A 21,628-nucleotide genomic window follows, 5' to 3' on the forward strand; every position below is an offset into this window, starting at 1 on the left:
CAATTAACGGCTGGGTATCACATTTTGGCCAGTGTCCGTGTCGGAGTCGGCGGAGGTGAATAATGGCCAGGTGGAATGTGGTAACAAGCAAGTACCACGGGGAGGGGGGGAGGGGGGGGGGGGGGGGGGGTTGTGTCATCGTCTCACTTTTGATTTGCCAGTGATAGACCGCTAGGGTAACTTTAACCGTGCGGAGACGAAGAGGAGGCGAAAATTTGATATCAAGTTCAAAGAGAACGTGCTGATTATGCTGCAGAACACTCTGGGGAGCAGTAGGGGTTGTATGAACTAGTCACTAGTCGACTTCACCGCTCTATAGTGACTTTTTATGCCTGTCATCGACTAGTCGCTGTCACGTGATAATGACCGGCAAGATGCAGTCCACGGAAAAGACAGCAGCCTGCTGTCAGCAGGTGACAAACTCCTGCGCGTCGGGAGGCAACGAGCTGTGCCAGAGCGTCGGTACCGACACCCGCCGTAAAACGGACATTTAACCAAATTGTGACATTTACCCTCTTGCAATTTAACCTTCCCCTCACCCCCATCCTAACCATAACCAGCTTGCGCATGCAAAGCTCTGATTGTTGACGCGCTCCAGACATCTGCGTCCTGAGCACGGCCACAGTAACATTATCAAATCAGGTGTCGCCACCTCAAAAACTAATTTAACACGCGATTGTTCATGTCGGCTCATTTCCTTTTATGTTTTCTGTCTTTTATTCTTTTATTTGTGCCTGATGCTTTTCGCTGCTGTGGATCGGGGCGCATCACCTTGTCCTCCAGTGACGCATGTCACCAGTGCGGCCGGCGCGCAGCGCGCACTCCGCTGCTTCTGCGGTCGGTAGATCTTTTAGAACTGCAGTTCAAAGGTAACTCATGAGGTGAATATATATGAACCCAGGTAGCAGTTTTTCTTTAGGATTGAGAGGAGATGCAGGAAGATAATAAACAGACAGGACAGAAAAATAGTCAAATAAAAACAAGTTAGTTTTTGTACCTGGTGGTTGCAACAAACAGACACCATTGAAGGTTATCAGAAGTGAGGAACAGAAAATGAAATAATTATTTTAATGTTTAGAGCAGCAGGAACTCTGAGAGGCTGCAGGTGCATCAGTGAGTTTGCGGCCGCTGCGCGGGGGAGGGGGGAGAGGGCTCAAGCAGAAACTACCGTTGTTAAAAGAAATGTGTTTAACTTTGAAAATGTGGGAGCAATTTTAATTGTCAAAAACTCCAGCGAACCAACCAAACAAATAGAAATTGAGGCCTGCCTCTAATTCTGGCCCTCCTTTCAAAAAAGGCCTGGAGCTTGATGAGCTTGAGTAAAATACAGGCCCGGGCCTGTATTAGAGGATTTACGGTAAGAGTTGAGGGATTTCCTTTACTTTTCGTCAGGTCAATATGAGATGTATTAACCTAGTTCAAGAGAGATTTAACAGCTCTTTAATTTAGCCTTCAGAGACTAAAAAACACAAAACTTAAAATGCTTGTGAGAATTATTTTAGCTGGTGATTTCTTTTGAAACATGAGACTTTGAGCATCTTTCCAGACAATTTGTTCATTACTTTGAGTAATCAAAAAAATAAAAATAAACAACAGGATGACTAAAGTAATAGGACAAATAACTTTTTATAAGTTTGCATAGAACTTGTATCTGACTAGATTAACTGTCATAGATGTGAGGAAATGACATCAAATCATTGAAACATTAAAAGCTATTCATATTTTCTCTCTCATTTTATTTATCTTTAACTGAATTATAAGCACCTTGTGAGGTGCCACAATAAATAATCCTTTTTTCTTCTTCTTCTTCTACTCTAATTATGCAAGGAGAAAAGCTGAAGGTATGAATTACTTTCAAATGTATTTATCAACAAAAAATCAACCATTCCTGCTGCCTGGATGTTCTTCTGGACCGTCTGACTGTTTTTTCTCAAAGGAAATAGCTCCAACTCGGACCTCAGACACCTTTCCCTCACTTACTTTGAATTACAGTAACTCAACAAAGGTTTTGGACCATCAGAAAAATGCAAACTGCTTTTAAAAGGAGAAAAGATACGCTTTCAAGTCCACTCAGTGTTTTTACGGTAAATCCTACTCTAATGTTGCAGCTGTGGCTACATTGTAGCTCATCAGCACCACCGGTGTGAATGTGTGTGTGTGTGTCTGTGTGTGTGTGCGCATGGATTCACTGTAGTGTAAAGTGACTCAGAAAGGTACAAGTACGGGTCATTTATAACTTACAGTTGAGTTATTATTAGTTAATTAACAGTTTAATTACAACTAATTGATTTTTTTTCTTTTCATTTCATGTGTCAGACTTCAAAAGTTAACATAATTAAAATGTTTTTATTTCTGTGGGAAAGTAATGTAATGCAATAAAAATACCACAGGCGCGTTTCTGCAAACAATCCTTCCTCAGGGACTAGCAGTCTTCTTAGACACGACTCAAATGAAACAAAGCATCATGGGAATAATAAAGCTTGTGGGAAACGAACAAACCAGCTGACTGATATTCAGAACATCAGTCAGTGCAACATAAAACCTGCAGAAGATTCTCCCCGTTTCTGGGTGGATGCTTTAGAACAATCCGGAATGGAACTTTTTTTTTCTCCACACTCTGGCAAAGATTCAGCAGGACAATGAGCTGCTACAGACCTCCAGAAGTCATCAGGAAAACACCTGGACCAGCCCCGCCGGAGTCTGGATCTGAACCCAGTCAAGTGACTTTAGGGGAGGCCTCAGAATGAAGCTCCACATCAACCTAGCTGAGTTTTAACATTCCTGCCAGAAAGTGTAGCAGAACCATCCAAAAGAAAAGACGTGCCAAGCTAATAAGATCATTCCTCAAATGACCCGAGGAAGCTAATGCTGCCAGAAACGCTACAACAAAGTTTCAGAAGAGACGTCTGAAAACGGGTCGAGTCAGGACGTTTCAGCGTTTTAGCTCAGGAGGAAAGTTGGAAACTTTCAAACAGCTTAAAAAAGGATGAGATCACAACAACAAACCTCTTCTACCCAACATATGTCATATTTAGAGCATTTAAAAAAGTCTAGACAATGTGCAAATTAAAGATAACTATTATTAATTATTATTAATATATTAACATAAAGGTCTCTAATGACAAAAACGTCTAAATGTTAGTAAGAAAATAGAATAGTGCATTAATTATCCTTTACAGAATCTTTTTGCTTATTAAATCAGATTTCTTCTATTTGACCCTTTTTTAAAAACTGTTAAAAACTCCTAGAAGGCCATCAGTGTGTCGGTGTGAAGCACAACGGCGCCCCCTGTGCCAAAAACTCTGAACTCTGTGTCACAAAAACACAAAGCAAGGTTCAAATGTGAAGACTTGGATCATTTTCTTGGAAAGCTAAACATGACCAACAAAGACCACATTATTCTGACTGTTTTCTGTTATTTTTTTTCATCCTACCTTCGCTGACATCTGTCTGGTTTACCACATGGAAACAAAATCACTTCTCTTCCCTCTGTGATGAATTTAAGAGATAAATATAACCTCGTTCTTGCCCAGAGGGTGTCAGATTTTTTACTTTTGTACGCTAAAAAGATCTGGTTGGGGGAAGAACCTGGTCATGTGTGCAGCAGAAGGATCAGGATGCATCATCTCCTGATAGTAACACCCCCCACCACCACCCATTAGCTTATCATTTTAAATTAATGTGCTCCATTGTAGATTATATCTGATTAAACTAATTGGTGGCTAAAAAAATTGGCCTTTCATTAAGTGGCTGCAGAAGTTGTGTGAGAAATAAGGGATTGATTGAGAGCATCAAACTGAAGATCCTGAAGACGAGTGTGCTTTTTTCGTTACTCACACAGAGCAGCCATCTCTTTGGGAAGGTCTGCTCCGAAGCGTCCGAACAGTTGGCTCCCGGCCAGCAGGTCAAACGGGGAGTGGCTCCTCATGGAGCTAAAGGCGAAGGGGTACATAGCACGGGAGAATCCCGTCATGTGGCGCATTTGGTGCTCTCTGTTTGTTGCCATTGTGAGACTCAGGTGACTTCGCTGGGAATTTCCTTCTGTTTCCTCTTCCAGTTTCCTTGTCAGGGTCTTACAGTGAGTCTGGAGCAGGGTGCCATCCAAAACCGCTCGGCAACTCTCCTGCCAGGACTGAGATGGGTGATGATGAGGGAGGTGAGAAACAGAAAACAGGTCCTGTCCAGGTCCAGACTCTGCAGAGAAAAGACAGAAAAGTCACAACCCGGTAATCACCATTCACGTTTTAACGTTTGGACTCGTCTTTTTTGCAAGAAAACATGAAAGTGTGATCAGAATAAAGAGCAAAAAGCTCAAAGAGGAGGAAGAGTGGGGGTAATAATATAGTAATGTAATAATTTCAGGCGATGCCGTATGATTTCAATCAGCAGAAGTGTATCATAAAGGGCCTCTCTGTTCTCTGTGGCAGCTAGCCGACCCACAAACAGCTAGCCACAACAGGGGCAAGTTTAAGCCTTTATGAAAACAGACACACCACACCTTCCTGATGAGCTGGGTCACAGAAGAGCTTAGAACCTGATCAAAGAGGCCAAACGTGGAGCGTTTCCTCCATCTTTCTCCAGAACTCCTGCCCCTTCAGTGAATTTATGAGTGGGTGGAGTTGAGTCCTCTGTGGTGAATCTGTGGTAAATAGAGCTCAGCCAAAGAATGTCTTGTTGTTTTGAGCCTGTTTGAGCCTGGGAATCAAACGCCCAGGGTGGGTAACAGGCAGCGGGACAGGACAACGAGTGTCCAACACGAGAAACACTTCCACTACACAACCTCATTCTGAAGAATTGAAGAAACAAAGAAGGTGTGTTTGTTTTAAATCTGTTGTGTTTATGCTGGTAATAAAGCAGGAAGTGGATCAGGCTCGCAACAGAAACAAAACCGGACTGACTCAGAAAAAGCGCTGCGATAAAAATAAGATGAAACTGTTTTAATAAAGTGTGTTTGGCACAGTTCATGAGTCTGAGGTGAAGTAAACAATAATATCTTTAATTTCCCGCTACACCCATCTCTGTGAAGAGAACAATAAATAATGGTAATGATTAATAATTACATAGTTATAGCTATTATGTGTCTGGCAACTAAACAAGAGAACCTGAACTCCAGTTGAAGTTTAGTCACAACATTTTCTGAGTTTTGGTTTTCATGAATATAAAAAACACATTTTTACTGTTTTTTTTTTTTGTTGTCTTCATTTGAACATTTATGTCTGGATTTAATTGTTTGAGATTCAAACAACAATAAAGCACCTCTAAATAAAGTTCTCAGTACTGTTGTATGTAGGGTGAGGACAAAGACCAATCCCAAACTGCTTGAAAGTAAACTCTCATTTTATCATTATTATATTAAATATAGATCGATAGGTAGACTGGCTCTGCGTCTGCAGTGATGCGGGCGTTGTACCGATCTGTCGTGGTGAAAAGAGAGATGAGCCGGAAGGCAAAGCCTGATTTACCGGTTGATCGACGTTCCTTCCCTCAGTAGCAGTGATCGAAAGAACAAGATCATGGACAAAATTAAATTATCTTTGCAGGGAGTCTGGGCTCTTCTTTAGAGAGAGGGTGAAAAGCTTGGTCATCTGGGAGGGGCTTGGAGTAGACCCGCTACTCCTCTACATCGACAGGAGCCAGTTGAGGTGGCTCGGGCTGGTGAGGTTTTCCGGGCATGTCCAACTGGAAGGAGACCTAACCAAAGACCCAGGACACGCTGGAGAGACTACGTCCCACGGCTGACCAGGGAGCACCTTGAGATTCCCCAGGAGGACCTGGCCCAAGTAGCTGGGGAGAGGGAAGTCTGGGCCTCTCTGCTTAGGTTGCTGCCCCCGCGACCCGACCCCGGATAAGCCGCCTAAAATGGATGGATGGATTTAAAACAGACACTAGGGAGTGTTAAAGCACCCCCAATCCACTTAGTGTTCCTTTAAAACTAAACACTTGCATTTAATTCTCAGTTTTGGTTTTGTATAGCTTTACTCTTGTAGGCTATGTTCCATCCATCTGTCCATTTTCGGAATCCGCTTGTCCATGTAGGGTCACGGGGGGGGGGGGGGGGGGGGGGGGGGGCTGGCGCCTATCTCCAGCGGTCAATGGGCAATCAGGCGGGGTACACCCTGGACAGAGATCCAGTACATCGCAGGACAACACAGAGACACACAGGACAAACAATCATGCACACACACACTCACACATAAGGGCAATTTAGACAGACCAGTTAACCTAACAGTCATGTTTTTGGACTGTGGGAGGAAGCCGGAGTACCCGGAGAGAACCCGCATGCACAGGGAGAACATGCAAACTCCATGCAGAAAGATCCCAAACCTTCTCGCTGCAAGGCAACAGCTCTAACCACTGCGCCACTATACAGCCCGTAGGCCATGTTCATATATGAAATTATTTTTTTTTATTACAGTTGAGCTAATTTAGAACTACTTTGTATCCAACTTGTTAAGAACAATTTTAAATATAATTCTGCTTGATTATCATTGTCTCCATAAATAATTAGGGTGATTTGAAACTTTCTTAAATGAGAAAAACACCCAGAAATTATTAATGCAAAAAAAGCTATTCATTTTGGTAGTGTTCATTTTAATTCCCTTTATTTGCAAAATATTAAAAAAGTATGAACCAATTACTAAATTAAGTTAGTTACTCACAATAAGAAGCCCAACTGGATTAAACTGGAGTTCTAACTATAAATGATTTTGTGATTGACTGTTAAATACATGACCGACACGAACTAAACCGTGTTACGATGAGAGGTGTTCCTGATGAGAAGAGAACAACTGGATTGGACAAAATGTTCTACTAATCTTCTTCACAGTCATCTGTGCAGCTATTATTAGAGTAAAAATCCTTCTTCACGCTTTACACACGCACGCGCACGCACACGCACACGCACACGCACACACACACACACACACACACACACACACACACACACACACACACACACACACACACACACACACAGAAAGCTCAGAGTGTTGTTTTTAAGGTCATATTTCCCATATTGACATATTTTCAGTAACTGCTCAGCTCTGCTGCGGTTTTTCTTCGCCGTGAAGGCCCGTCGGGGAGAGTCACTGCAACTGTTTCCACAGAGAACAGCAGTTTTCTGTGATTTAAGAACTCAAACAGGTTGGTCGATAAATTAAGTTATATAAAACTCAATCACACACACACACACACACACACACACACACACACACACACACACACACACACACACACACACACACACACACACACACACACACACACACACACACACTTCCTAAACCAAACACAGAGGAAGATGTGTACTCAGATGTTCTGTGACTTTGTTCATGTTCATGGGTAAGTAATGAGTGGAAAAAAAAATCACACACGCTGTTCACACACTCTGAAGCACCATTGACTGTGGCAATTGACCTTGAAGAAAGAAGTAGTAAATACAAGACGGAGGATCCAACAACAGATGCAGAAGCTCCAATCGAATTCAAAGAGCACAATCTGAAGAATGAAAACCAGATGTATCAAAGAATTCAGAGAAAAAAGGATGTGCTGAAAGCTGAGAAAAGATGTAAAAGAGGGAAACAAAGGAAAGGAACGAGAGAGGGAGGAGAGGGAGGTTTAAACATCTGGCCAGCCATGTGTACGATGCGAGGAGAGCAGAATTAATTAAAGCCACACAGGAGAGGCGATTAATAAGAGAAAGAGCTGATTGTGTTTTAACGACAAGAGCAGAGGGGAAGAACACAGCCATAAAAGACTGAAAAAATGTATTTCTACTAATAAACTATGAAATAATGTGTGCCCACGCCATGAAAAGGTTCCTGTTTTTCTAATGAGACACACACACACACATTGCTCTCCCTCTTAGGGACATACACCTTGGGTTGGGCAACAAAAGCAGCGCTGTCTCTGGGCCTCCAGGCCTCAATGATGCTTTTATGAGACCTCACCAGGTCAGGTCAAACCGGGTCACCTGGTACTGCTGACACACACACACACACACACACACACACACACACACACACACACACACACACACACACACACACACACACACACACACACACACACACACACACACACACACACACACACACACAATCAGCCTCATTTCTGAAACGTTTGTACATTTTTATGAGTCACTTCATATTCGGATATATAATCAGTGCATCAGCTGAAAATAAAAAGAAGAAATGTTTTGAATCACGTTTCCGGGTCTGGTTATTCTGAGTGTAAATGCGACAAAATTTCATGTTTTTTCCACTCGAATCAGCTTGAAGTTATGGTTATAAAACCCCCACAACAAGACTGGACTGTTTCTGAGAAGCCGTCCACCCTGAACTGGTGATTTTATGTAAAAGCAACACGTCTCCACACTATTTCAGCAGTCCACTGTTAGAAATCTGCTCCTGAGTGACATATTTTCCCTTCCTCTCGCCAAGATTAACTAACAAAATGCTGTACTTGTACAAGTCGTGCTAGAATAAACGACCTCTGGCTCTGATGTAAAATGTGATTTTTAAACATTTCTTGATAATCTGTTTTTGTAAGAAAACACAGTTAACAGCTGCCTAATGGGGGTAAACTACAAACATGATTAAAGTTGATACTTGATCATAAGTTGGACAGAAACTTTATTAATACTCATGTTTCCTTTGTTTAAATATGTTTTTGCTAACATATCAGAACTAGCTTCTGTTTTGTGACTTCATCCACACATCAAACTAAACAAGAATGATTACAGCTTAAAGAGGTAGTTCAGACCTTAAAGATGATGAACTATTAATATCTTATCTGCTGTAGACAGCCCTTTGAACCAGCTCAGAAGACTAGTTCTACCAGATAAGCCTAACCAGCTTATAACTACGCACAATGAGACAAGAATCAAAAGAATCTCAGAAATGTCAGAAATGCTTATTGCTGTAATCATTTTTTAATCCTTACACTGATTTACATGATTATTCACAAAGACTTCTAATTATTTATAACTAGTAGATTTTAGTAGATGATCTGCAGCACTTCCTGTTCAAATTCTATATTCCTGCCAGAATAATTGTGCAATTTGTAACTGATGACTGCGTCAACTACGAGAGCAGTTTCCATATTAGACTATTAGCTCTTCAGTTTGGTCAGAATTCTTCTCCAGGGGCCTCATTTATCAAGCTTGCTTACGCACAAAATGGGGTCGGAAAACTGCGTAAGCAACCTTCCACGCAAACTTTGGGATTTATAAAAGAAAACGTAATGGAAAAATGTGCACAACTTTATGTTGACTAAGGACCTGGCTTACGCACATTTTGGACATGGAGAGCACCTGCAGTGCTGCTGCTGAGAAGGATACAATTATGAATTCCTGCAGCATGATCACTTGTAATGCTTCGCTTTCACACAGCCTGAAGCGCAGATTACGGAATGCAGAATATCAGCAGGGGAACGGATTGAGACAGAATGTCATGCGTCTGTGACAGTGTGTGTCCTGTCACTGTGACCCAATTGATCATGCACCCTGGCTACTTGGTCAAAGTGGCTCTCCGTTTGGCTGACTGGTCAGGGTGTGTGACTTTCACCTGGGAGTCTGGGAATTGAATCTTGATTGGACCATTTTTTTTATATTCGCCACAGATCTCTCTGAAGAATTCACAACATTGACGGCTTCAGCAACGCTGTGCCACTCCGTGGATTTTCTCTTATTTGTTTTGCAAAAGCACTTCCTTTCATGTCTCCACCTCACCGACAAGTACCTCAACTTCTGCTTGTGAAATAGCGCTTCCTTGATCTGCGGTCGCGATCAAAATGCTGCAAGAAGCCGGCTTATGTATATGCACGAGATCCACAAGGCACTTTGCATCGACCATTTATGGCAGAAAGTTGGCATGTTGAGGGCAGGATGTGACTAAAAAGCAGCTGAGAACCTTTCTTGTTAGTCTCTGATTTATAAAGCGGAGATTGCGGGAAAGCTGTGCGTACTTAATGCTTTATAGGTCACAAACATACTTGACCTAAGAACATTTTTTTTGCTGACCTTAACTATGGGTTTTTTAAGGATTCTATACAATGTTTTATAAATGAGACCCCAGTTCTCTAAACTAAGGTAGCTTACCTGCAGTTAAGAAGTGAACTGTTCACAACTTCCCCACAGAACCCCACTTCCAAAGATCTGAGCTATCCACTGAAATGTGTTCCAGTTGTCGGTGGAGTTCGGAATTCTGTGATTCCCCGGGAATTTTGAAACAACAGACCAGAGCCATTCTTGCCTCTTACATGAGGAAATGCAACAGCCAAAATAATGAACACACACACACACACACACACACACACACACACACCTTAAAGTGACAGTGTGTATTTTCCCTGGCGATAGGGGGCAGTAGATACCTAAATCATTGCAAGCAAACATTATTTTTGTGTTCAAGTAAAACCTTACCAACAGATGGCCATTAGGGTCAAAAATCCTTGGGAGTGCAACCTCCAACAAAACAACAAACATATCAGACTCCCTTTCATCACTTGCAATGAGTGAAGAGGTAAATGTGTAAAAGAACGTTTATTAATGCTGAAAGCTTTGTAACCATTTTTTACAAATCAGTAACATTCTGTACTCACGAGCTTCCGTAGAAGAAAACATGGCATTCAATATGGCGTCGCCCAGAGACTTAGACCCGCACCGATGTATTTTAGACCCAATTTCTATGGTTACATGTTATGAAACTGCCAATATTTTTCAACATCTGGGTACCTTTTAATTCATTTACAACAACATTGCAATGGATATTTCCAGAGATTAATGGTAAAACATACATGTTGTCACTTTAACATGTTGCTACATTGTTACACACTGTCATTAGCGTGTATTGGTTACTGAGCACAGTCAGTAAATCCTGCTGGTTTTCTTACTTACAACTGGAACATGGGGTTGACTTGGATCCCAGATCTGAGTTCTAACTTGTGGGATTAAAGGATCACAGCTGAAGATTTGTGTTCTTGTTGATTGGGTGCATTAGATTTGAAACCACTGAGCTTTGGGGCTAAACTCATCTGTGTGCAAACACTGGGTGGATTTTCGCAGATACACGACTCCAGTTGTATTATGGTTTCACGTTGCTCTGTAATTTTACTGCATTCCAAAAATGGCTCCTTCCCTGTGGTAGGAGGCAAAACTCTTGTCATCTCCGTGTCTGATTTGAATAAATCACTGTTTGTATGGATCTGATCTAATCTGACACAGTTACATCTGATTACTTTCTCATTGCTCTTTCACAAAGACGTTACATGAAGATGAAACAATCACTATAAAGTAAATATGCTCCTTTCCATGTGGAGACAAAGAAAATAGGGTGCCCGACGGTTGTGTGGAGTCTATTTTGATCTGACAAACATGTAAACAACGGTCTTTCCCTCAAACCCAGTCCTAGTCGACACAAAAACGGTAACGTATGTTTGAAGAGATTTATCGTTTCTGGACACATATTCTGACAAACTGCAGCCAGATGATAAATTGGATAGTACACAGAATCCCCCCCCACACACACACACACACAACAAGAAAGGCTTCTAAAAACATTTGGCGTCTTTTGGACGTATGTAATGAGCTCGGTTTCCAACAAAAACTCTGATAAATAATTCCAGACAATGTTTCTATGACTGTCACATAATTCACTGCACAATAAATTACTCTCACTGTTGGATACACATTTCTACTTAAGTTCGTTGTATTTATATAATGCAGTCAGTGAAAAATCTTGTAATTAACATTTCTTGCTTTTGCCATAGCAAAAAAAAAAAACATCTGAGTGTGGTATTGTGGGCAGAGTGGTGCCTTATATTCATGGAAAAAAGAACCAGATGACCAGAGAATTAAACTTTACAGTTCACTGGCTCCACTTTTAGTGCCGAGAAACAAGATTTAGAGTCTTTATGTCCTTCAGAGTCAGCTCATTTTAAAACAACAACCTCAGATCAAGTCTTCCAGAAAACTGAGTTTGGCCACTTTGAACATGTTAGTATATTCATACAAGTCAAAGCTTGAACCCATGTTATATTTCTGAAGAAGAGGTCATCCTACAAACTGATGGTTTTACCCAGTAAGTCTTTATGAAATATACCCCAATATCAATCATTTATATATCAAACAAAAGAGGACTATAGTTCATGAACTGCTATGTTTCATGTAGTTTCTGGGTGTTTCTCACTGTCAAGGAGCCTTGCCTTGATGTCTTGGTCCTGCCCCGGTTGTCTAGGAGATACTTCATCAGGAACCGCCAAAACGTGTTCCAACGTTCAGGTTCTAGCTAGGCATGCGTTTTCCGTTTGTTAGCCATTTAGCTAGCTGAGAAAGGATACACGGGAGGTGTCTTGTAGCCTAGTCTTGGTCAAAAATTACCCAGAATACACTGCAGTATTTTCAAAAGGATGGCGGAGCAGAAGCTGGCTGCTACTTCGGGGGCAAATTTCAAGTTGAAATGTAAGTTGTTTTCTTTTTTAGATCCAAAGAAGTTATTTATGGTTGGTTAGTTGCAGCTTTGGTGGCTAGCAGGTAGTAACTCACCTGGCCTCGCAAGACATTACCTTGCAAGGCCAGGCGCCTTGACAATGAGAAACAGCCCCTGTTTTGATGTCATGTCCATTTGCTATAGAGAGCCTAAGTCTCCTCCCTTTCCGGTCAGCTCATGGGTCCCAGGAAGAACGAAAAAATGAATGCAAGTCAACGGAGCTAAAAGAGCTATTTTCTAATCCACTTTGCTTCATGCCCTGGATCGCACATATGTTGTACTGCAATTTAAATGAAAACTATTGATGGGTGTTTTGACCATGCCTGTCACGTACTTTGAGACTTATCAGCTCGTAAAAGTTCGTAATTAGCACAACTACAAACAAGACATCGGTACGTCGAATGTATGATGTCACCACTGAATTTCCGCTCCCCTATCTTAGCTGCTACTTACCACATGGCCAAGATTATGGTGGTTCTTTCTTCCTGAAGGAAGGATTTGATGTTCGCTGAACTTACAGCCATTTTCCCTCTGTTTTTCTCTGTGTCTGCTTCGAGGGTTAGGGTTACATCACCAAATTGATGTCATCAAATCAGACACGGAAAAAAACAGAGGAAAAATGGCTGTAAGTTTAGCGCACCTTGAATCCTCCCCTCAGGAGGAAAAACCCACCATAAATCTTGACATTTGGTAAGTAGCAGCTATGCTGGGGAGAGGAGATTCTGTCATATATGTAACGTACCGACATCTGATTTGTAGTCAATACGAATTTTTACAAGCCGTTAAATCTAAAAGTACGTGACTGGTGCACTCAAAACACATCATTACTTTTTGATTAAATTGCAGTACAACAAATGTTTGATCTAGGGCGTAGGGCAAAGCAGATTAGAAAAAAAAGCTCTTTTAGCCCCGTTGACTTGCATTCATTTTTTCGTTCTCGTGGAGACCCATGAGCCGACCAGAAAAGGAGGAGACTTAGGCTCCCCATGCTTAAATAATATATAATTCTCAGTTTTTATTCATGTTTCTTACCCTCTAATTCAAATTTAAACACTTTCTATAGAAGTTAAGGTTTTCTAGAATCTTAACACTAAAAACATTTGTTTCACTTTGACTGTCTTACAAAGGTAAATATTATGCTACCTCCCCATCTAATGGACACTTATGTATCGTGTGAAGTCTGTGTGCATATCTGTCTGAGGTGTTTTTTGCATAGCAAAGCTACCCTCTCTGATCTGAAGTGCCTTTTTTCCCTCCCCCTTACTCAATCCTCATATAAACCCTCTTGATCTATAATGGTAGCGCGACTAGTGTTGCGAATGACCACAGTCACCAATTCTTGTCACGTGTCTATGTATGTATGTCTCATCTTGGAATTACGTGTACTGAAACTCTAATTTCCCTCTGGGATTAATAAAGTATTTTTGAATTGAATTGAACTGAATATGAACCATTTCAATAGAAAATGCAAGCACTTCAGTTAAAACTTATCCACGTTTAAAACCTTAAAAACACCACATGAAAAAGCCAGTTTGATCTAAATGGTAATGGTTGGACCCATGATGGTTTAGAGCAGCGAGGTCATGGTGGATTTGAATTATGGTGGTCCCGGGTGGAGTGTGGTGGCAGTGTGTCTTGGTCAGGGTACCACATGCATGGTGTGATGGAGCTGTAGCTACATCCTGACGCAGTCTGCCAGGACTGAGCCCGCAGCGCTGAGGGATTGTGGAGCTAAGTGGAAAGTTTTTAGTTGGAACGGGCTGCCGTGGATGTGGTGAGCGTGTCAGAGTCTTAATCCTGAATGAAAGGGGCACAAACTCAGAGCAAAATCTTTTATTTTTACACCTCTACAATTAGTTTTTTTATCACGCACAATTTTTTACAACATCTATTTACCGATCCTGTCCAGATAACTAACCACTAAAATGCATCACACGTTCAAATGCCAAAAGCAGTTGGCTGCACTCTTTATCACAGTATTCTTCTTTCCTTTGATCCAGCCAACGTGCTTTTAATTGAAAGAGGTAAATGCAGAAACTTTTTCTCTTTTTTGGCAAAGCTTGAGGGAAATCTGAAGTTGTCTGAGATTTGAGAAGCTTTAATTGAAAACACACTTCATAAATTAGTAGAAGTTGAATTTGAAATACACTTTTTGGACAGTTTATGGAGTCATTTAATGCTTTATGTATGCTGCGCTCCGCATCAGTGATGTCACGTTATTGTCAGCGGGATGAGTAGAACCAGCCGTAGAATGATAGAAACTGATTAATTGCACATTTAGGTTTATTGACGTGTGACACAGCTTGAAGACCTGTGTAAATCACTGTTTGTCTGATGATAAAAACACTTTTCTTTCTTTCTTAATTTTTTTTGGGGGGGATTACTTTCCCTAAATCCTGTTTTAATACGTAATAGATCTGTCCAAGGTGGTCTTCATCAACTGGAAATTATGGAACTGCAGATTACTTCAAGCTTTCCTTTTTGAGTCTGTTTCTTTGATTTTTATTTTATTTGATTTTGGTTCTATCAGTCATTACTTTAGCCTAAAAATCCAGGAAGCTAGCAGTAGCAAAAGATTTTGCTCTGCGGTCTAGCCTGGTGGTGAGTTCGCTCAGATGGTGGGGGAGGATGCCGGTCAAACCTGGCAGGCCCAAACATATTGTGAGGGTCTGCTGGGAACATCTGGCTGGGTCTCTTGTCAGAAGGAGCTTTAATTCCCACCTCCGACAGAACTTCCAAAATGTTCCGGGGGAGGCGGAGGACCTTGAATCCAAATGGACCCTGTTCCGTGCCTCCATTGTTGAGGCAGCCGACCAGAGCTGTGGCTACAGGTTCGTCTGTGCCTGTCGTGGAGGCAACCCCCAAACCCGCTGGACACCGGTGGTTAGGGATACTGTCAAGCTGAAGAAAAAGTCCTATCAGGTCTTTTTGGCCTGTGGGACTCCAGAGGCAGTTGATGGGTACAGACAGTCCAAGCGGAATGGGGCTCGGGTGGTCACGGAGGCAAAAACCCGGGCATGGGAGGAGTTCGGTGAGACCATGGAGCAAGACTTCCATACGTCTCTGAGGAGATTCTGGTCCACCATCCGTCACTTCAAGAGGGGAAAACAGTGCACTATAACACTATCTATAGTGGGGATGGTGTGCTGCTGACCTCTATTTGGGACGTTGTGGATCGTTGGGCAGAATACTTTGAAGACATCCTCAATCCCACCAACACATCTTCCATTGAGGAGGCAGAGCCTGTGCACTTTGAGTTGGGCTCTCCAATCTCTGGTGCTGAGATCACTGAGGTGGTCAAAAAGCTCCTCTGTGGCAAGGCTCCAGGGGTGGATGAGATCCGCCCAGAATTCCTTAAGGCTCTGGATGTTGTAGGGCTGTGCTGGCTGACGTGGCACTGCAATATCATGTGGACATCGGGGGCAGTTCTACTGGACTGGCAGGCCGGGGTGGTGGTCCCCTTATTTAAAAAGGGGGACCACAGGGTGTGTTCCAACTACAGGGGGATCACACTCCTGAGCCTCCCTGGTTTTGGAGAGGAGGGTCCGTCTGATTGTCAAACCTCAGATTTAGGCGGAGCAGTTTGGTTTTTGTCCTGGCCGTGGAACACCGGACCAGCTCTATACCCTTAGGGGGATCCTGCAGGGTGCGTGGGAGTTTGCTCAACCAGTCTACATGTGTTTAGTGGATTTGGAGAAGGCGTTTGACCGCGCTCCCTCGGGAGCTCCTTTGGGAGTATGGGGTACCAGGCCCTCTGATACGGGCTGTTAGGTCCCTGTATGACCAGTGTCAGAGCTTGGTCCGCATTACCGGCAGTAAGTCGGGCTCGTTCCCAGTGAGAATTTGACTCCACCAAGGCTGCCCTTTGTCACCAATTCTGTTCATAACTTTTATGAGCCCCGTTGACTGACATCAATAGCAACAAATACATCACACTGTTCATTGCTTTGATTGGTCCTAGCGCTGTCCAATTGCATACAGAGACCGTTTGAAAAACAATTGTAGATTCCGCCCATCGACTGGGTTGCTTCAATGGCCCGTGGCCAGACTATATATTTACATATATAGGATGGCTTACCAGGCTATAATTTTTTTTTTGCCTTCTCTGAAATCTTTGTGTGTGGATTTTGTTTTGCAGTGGAAAAATAACAGAAAATAAGTTGAAAATCAAGCAGTTAAACAAAATTATGCCAGAGTTTGTGTTACATACTTCTCTACAAAATACTCCAAAATATTCAGCAGGAGCAGAAACTTCTTCCAAGAAAAGGCAACTAGAGATGAGATGTCAAACACCTCAAAGAGAAAATGCATCATAACTGTGGAAAAAAACACACACACACACACACGCAGTCAGGCACAATCACCCACAAATGACATAATGACATTTTCCAACAAATGACCAGCCCTATATTTCATGTCAAACTGACATGTAAAAAATTCCTTTAGAGAGACACAAATTGTCAATAAACCATTCGTCTCCGACAGCCATCTTACAACCACAAAATGTTTCTGGCTGTGGTGAAAACATATCTTTAATTTACAGATGCAATTATGTTGTTAGTTTAGTCAGGAATGTAAATATGGAGGTATACGTTAGGCCTTAGCAAAATATTTGATTTCTGTTTTCTGGGTATTGTTGCTTCGAAATGTAATTTAAAATGATTGTTCGTGAGATATTTTCTCTTTGACATGATCTAATTATTTCTTAAGCTTTTTGAGGATTTTGGAGGAAAAAGCTGCAGAAAAGTTGTGCTCAAAAGAAGCAGAATAAGTAAGATATCTCACAAAGAACTGGGTGGACTTAATAAAAAAAACTGGATGAACTGATTAACTGACAGAGGCAACACAGTTGAAGATGGCCACTACAGCTAATCAAACTTACCAAACACAAAACTGGCTACAACTCACGGAATTTTACTGAATTGTCCTGATTAGCTTACATTCATCAACACTGCATACAAGATCATGCGGTATCTTACAAAAGGTTGAATTTCTATTACTTTCCAGATTTGACCAAATCGAAGGTAACGCCATCGTTTCTCCACCGTGAAAGGTGGAGGGTTATACGCATCCTTCTAAGGAATACCAGGCCTTTAATGTTTTTAAATGTTCTTTGGACAGCAGGAGTGATTTAAAGATATGAGGTTAGACTTCTGGACCCTGATAGTAGAAGTAACAGCCAGTTTGCCTGAGGGAACAAATACACAGATTAAACTCAATAGATAATGTTTTTTGAAGAGAGAGAAACATAAATAAAACTCGGAAACTTTTAATCAGAACCTAAAAATCCCCTAACAAAAGTAAAATATGTTTAAGCCCAATGTGGTCAATCATCATGGAAATCCATAGAATGTCACTTTTACTGCCGATGACAGAGTGAATTCTGTGTCTGTAGTATTATTACTGGTGATGTTGATGATAGCTTTGTTTAATAGGACACACAATGTTCTCATTATGTGGGGGCGACCACTCTGGGCTGCCCAGGGTCTGCGGGTCGGAGCTGGAGGTCAGCGCACGTTGCTTCAGGCTCAGCAGCCCTGCCATGGGTCAGGTCTTATTTAGGCATTAGATAGGCAGCTTTTCATTTAGAACTGAGTGACAGCCGCACACACACACACACACACACACACACACACACACACACACACACACACACACACACACACACACACACACGCGCACACACACTTCCTTCTCATGGTGAATTAAAAGTATCCATAAAGAACTTGCAGCTTTATTCCAAGAGCAGCTATGAGTAGCAGACACTGAGGCCTTTTCAGACGTGACTTAAAAGACAATCTGAAGGCAAAGTCACTCCAAAAGCCAAAAGGGAACATTAAACTGGACCACAACCAGAACACAACTCTAACCAGTTCCCTCAAAATATGTAAGCCTTTGGAATAAAGAAAACACTGTGTCCTATCAAGCTACAAGTGGTCGAGTCTTTGTCCTGAAACGCTCCAACCAAGAGAACAAACCCATAGAAAATGAAACTCAGCTGACACGAAACAGAAAGGAGGACAAAGAATTTTCCTTTTTAAATCCAGAGGAATTAAAGGAGAAAGAAGCCAGTGAAAGAGAAAGAGAGAGAGAAGAGCCAGACTTCCCTCTCAGCCTGAGGGGTTGTCATTCTTCAAAAGTGGAGAACAAAGCTGAGATTGCAGACATTATACCCAACACACCCTAACACATGACCATGCAAGCACACACAAACTCTTCCAGAAGCAACTGAATGCAAAACTAACGGGAACAAACGGCTAAAAATAAATGTTAGATTAGGAAAAACTGAGTTTGAGATCTTAAAATACCCCTATGCCGTGGAAAGTGATCAGGGAAACGTTATTTTCCCCCGTGTCCTCCGATGTGCACAGTTCTCACCCACGTGTTTACCCCCTTCTGCTAGACTCATCTGCTATTCTCTGAGGCACGGCGATGAGCATCCCTCCAGGCATCAAGGAAAATTAATCTGGAATAGATTTGTCAAGAGTTTGCAAGAATAGCTCGTAACAAGTCCTGGCGTGGTGCGAGCACTCATCGGTGCAGTGTGAGCTGATGGACACCGAGGGCTCAGGGAAGCTGCGAGGAAGCACTCAGCATACAAATAACATCTTAATCACTATCATCAATCAACCAGTGCATCTGTTATTTATGCACCACACGCCGCACAAAATATACTACTTGAAATGAATCAGAATGTATAAAAGGCAGCATGTGTTTCAATGTGAGGGGTTCACCAAGTTTGGCTGCACACACACTTATTGTGTGGAGAACACACACATGGTGCAGGGCAGCAGCAGAGACCAGACACACAGCCATTTGTGATATCTGACAGTGAGTTTTGTAGTTTCCTTCAGGGGAGATGAGTAAGCCAGCGTGTACGTACTCAGGTAGACCAGACGTAGCGGGTCATCTGTGATGCCGATGGAGTGATCCATCAGCTTTGACAGCCGGTCTGTTGGCTGAGAGCCTTCAGGCTACTGCAGCCACTTCGTCTGCTGCAGGAAAAGGGTTTCATAACAAAGCTGACCAAATCTGGTGCTGGAGAAAAGGTCTGTTTAGTTTAGTGGCTTTGTCTCCAAAATTATTTTAATTGTTAAAGAAAAAAGTCAGATTTGATCTAAAATTTCTTTCTTCTTTGCAAGAGTTTGATCTTTAAACCACTGTGACTTGGAGAGGAGCTCAAACAGATGTGCGCCCATCAATGGAGCAAAGAAATACAAACTTCACATCGTCTCACACAGAACAGCTTGAGATTATAAACCTGATCGGCTCGATTTCTGTTCTTTCTGCTCCTCTCCAAAATCTCTGTTCTCAATTAAAGTTGCCCTCAGGAAACTCAATCTCCCCGCTCTTGCTGTCCTACAAACACACGCTCACAAAGAGAGGCAGAGGGACAAGAGCAACTTCTCACTCATGCTCTGACATGTCTTCTGCCGGTCCTCTCGTCTCACAAACCAATACAATGAAGGTATGAGGAAAATCAGACTGAAAGGCAAACTTACCAGATGTGGGAAGTCCACGCTACACCAAGCGATGGTCGGAGGAGAAATCAGCGGAGAGGTGAGTTGAGACAGCGCAGAAGTTACATTTGTCAGTCAGAAGTCTGTCTCAGAGCGACGACAGAGCTCAGCCCGTTGCATTCCTCCTCCCTCTGCTTTTCCCTCGTCTCTCTTTCCCACTAACATACACCCCCTTTCTCCCGCTCCTCTTGAAATCCTTGCGTACTTTGATTCACAAACCCTGCCTTTGTCACGTGATCTAACACTTCAAATATACAGCACATATTTTTACCAGCCACAGAATGCCCCAAGGCAGGGAAAACAGGGTTCAGGGAGCTTAGGTTTCAGCTTGCTGCCCCCTATACACCCACCCACCACTCTTTCTTTGTCTCAAAGTCACTCTTTACCTTCACTCTGTCTAAAGCGTACCATCAGACGGCGTTATTGAGTGTACAGCTAAGTTTGCCTTAAACCGCTCTACTTATCTCCTTTTGCTCATCACCCAAAGATAGGTCGACTCTAAGCAATGCATGCATGAATAAGCAGCCTGAGTAATGAAACAGCAATTAACTCACTGACATACACAAAAACACATCTGGCAAGGGGCTGCACACCTTTGAGGGTATTGGTGTCACTCCACAGCTTTCGTTGCATGTTTGCAATCCTTTGACTTTGGGAGTTGTGAGAGACGAGGTGGTTGCGACCAAAAATGTCATCCAATATCAGTGTAGGGAGCGTTACTTTAAAAAAGTAATTAATTATAGTTACTAATGACTTTGTCAAAAAACAACTGAGTTAGTTACGGAGTTACAAAATTAAGAAAGTAACTAATTACCAGGAAAAGTAACCATTTTGTTACTGTTTTCATAAAAATATGCTAGAAAAAAGGGATTCCTTCTTAACAGGACTTACTTAATTTACTATAAATTACTACAATACTAAAATATAAATGACTAAATAGATTTGAACATAATAAAATGTGTTTATTATAAAACTGAAAAATTAAAATAAATGGGCACCTAAAGAAATGGTCTGTATTTGATATAGCACCTTCTAGAGTCCTGGAAGCCCCCAAGGTGCTTTACAACACAATCAATCACCCATTCACACACACACACATTCACACCCTGGTGGTGATGAGCTACATTGTAGCCACAGCTGCTCTGGGGTGCACTGACAGAGGCGAAGCCTGCCGAACACCACCAGCAAGCACGGGGGGTTAAGTGTCTTGACAAGAACTACAAACAGGAAACACAAATCTGATCTAAACTCTTCAAATGTTGCAGTGTGATATGAAACAAAACCCCAATAGAGTAAAATGTATAACTGCAAATAAAAAACACATGCAAAGGGTTCCTCCTGAGCCTTTAAATGGTTTCTGTCTAATGACTGAAATAAAAAGAATTTTGCACAGTATTGCATTAGTGTACAGTACAGCGTGTCATATTGTGCTCATTTCATTTGATCTTATCTGTACAATGTTCTTTGACTTCTGTGAAATGGACTAAGAGCCAGAATAAAGGATACTTGACTTGACTATTCTAATTTTTCCAGTTTCACTTGTATATAATTGTTTTTTTTATCAGCATTTCTACTACTCATAATCTAGTAAAAGCATATCTATAAAAAAATCCTTAAAGA

The 21,628-nt window shown here is 42.0% G+C and overlaps 1 protein-coding gene across 1 annotated transcript in view; it reads right to left on the minus strand.

The window, feature by feature from the left end:
• rargb (retinoic acid receptor, gamma b) overlaps positions 1-20,130 on the minus strand; it is a 40,559-nt gene extending 20,429 nt beyond the window's left edge. Inside the window, exons 1-2 of the mRNA XM_015959647.3 lie at positions 19,991-20,130; positions 3,838-4,194 (exon numbers count right to left, since the gene is read on the minus strand). Of these exons, the coding sequence (XP_015815133.1) occupies positions 3,838-4,006 (169 nt within the window). The 5' untranslated portion in view covers positions 4,007-4,194; positions 19,991-20,130. The remainder of the gene's footprint in view (positions 1-3,837; positions 4,195-19,990) is intronic.
• Between the last annotated feature and the right edge of the window lie 1,498 nt (positions 20,131-21,628).

Source organism: Nothobranchius furzeri, chromosome 3 (genome assembly GCF_043380555.1).
Source record: "Nothobranchius furzeri strain GRZ-AD chromosome 3, NfurGRZ-RIMD1, whole genome shotgun sequence".
Lineage (NCBI taxonomy): Eukaryota > Metazoa > Chordata > Actinopteri > Cyprinodontiformes > Nothobranchiidae > Nothobranchius > Nothobranchius furzeri.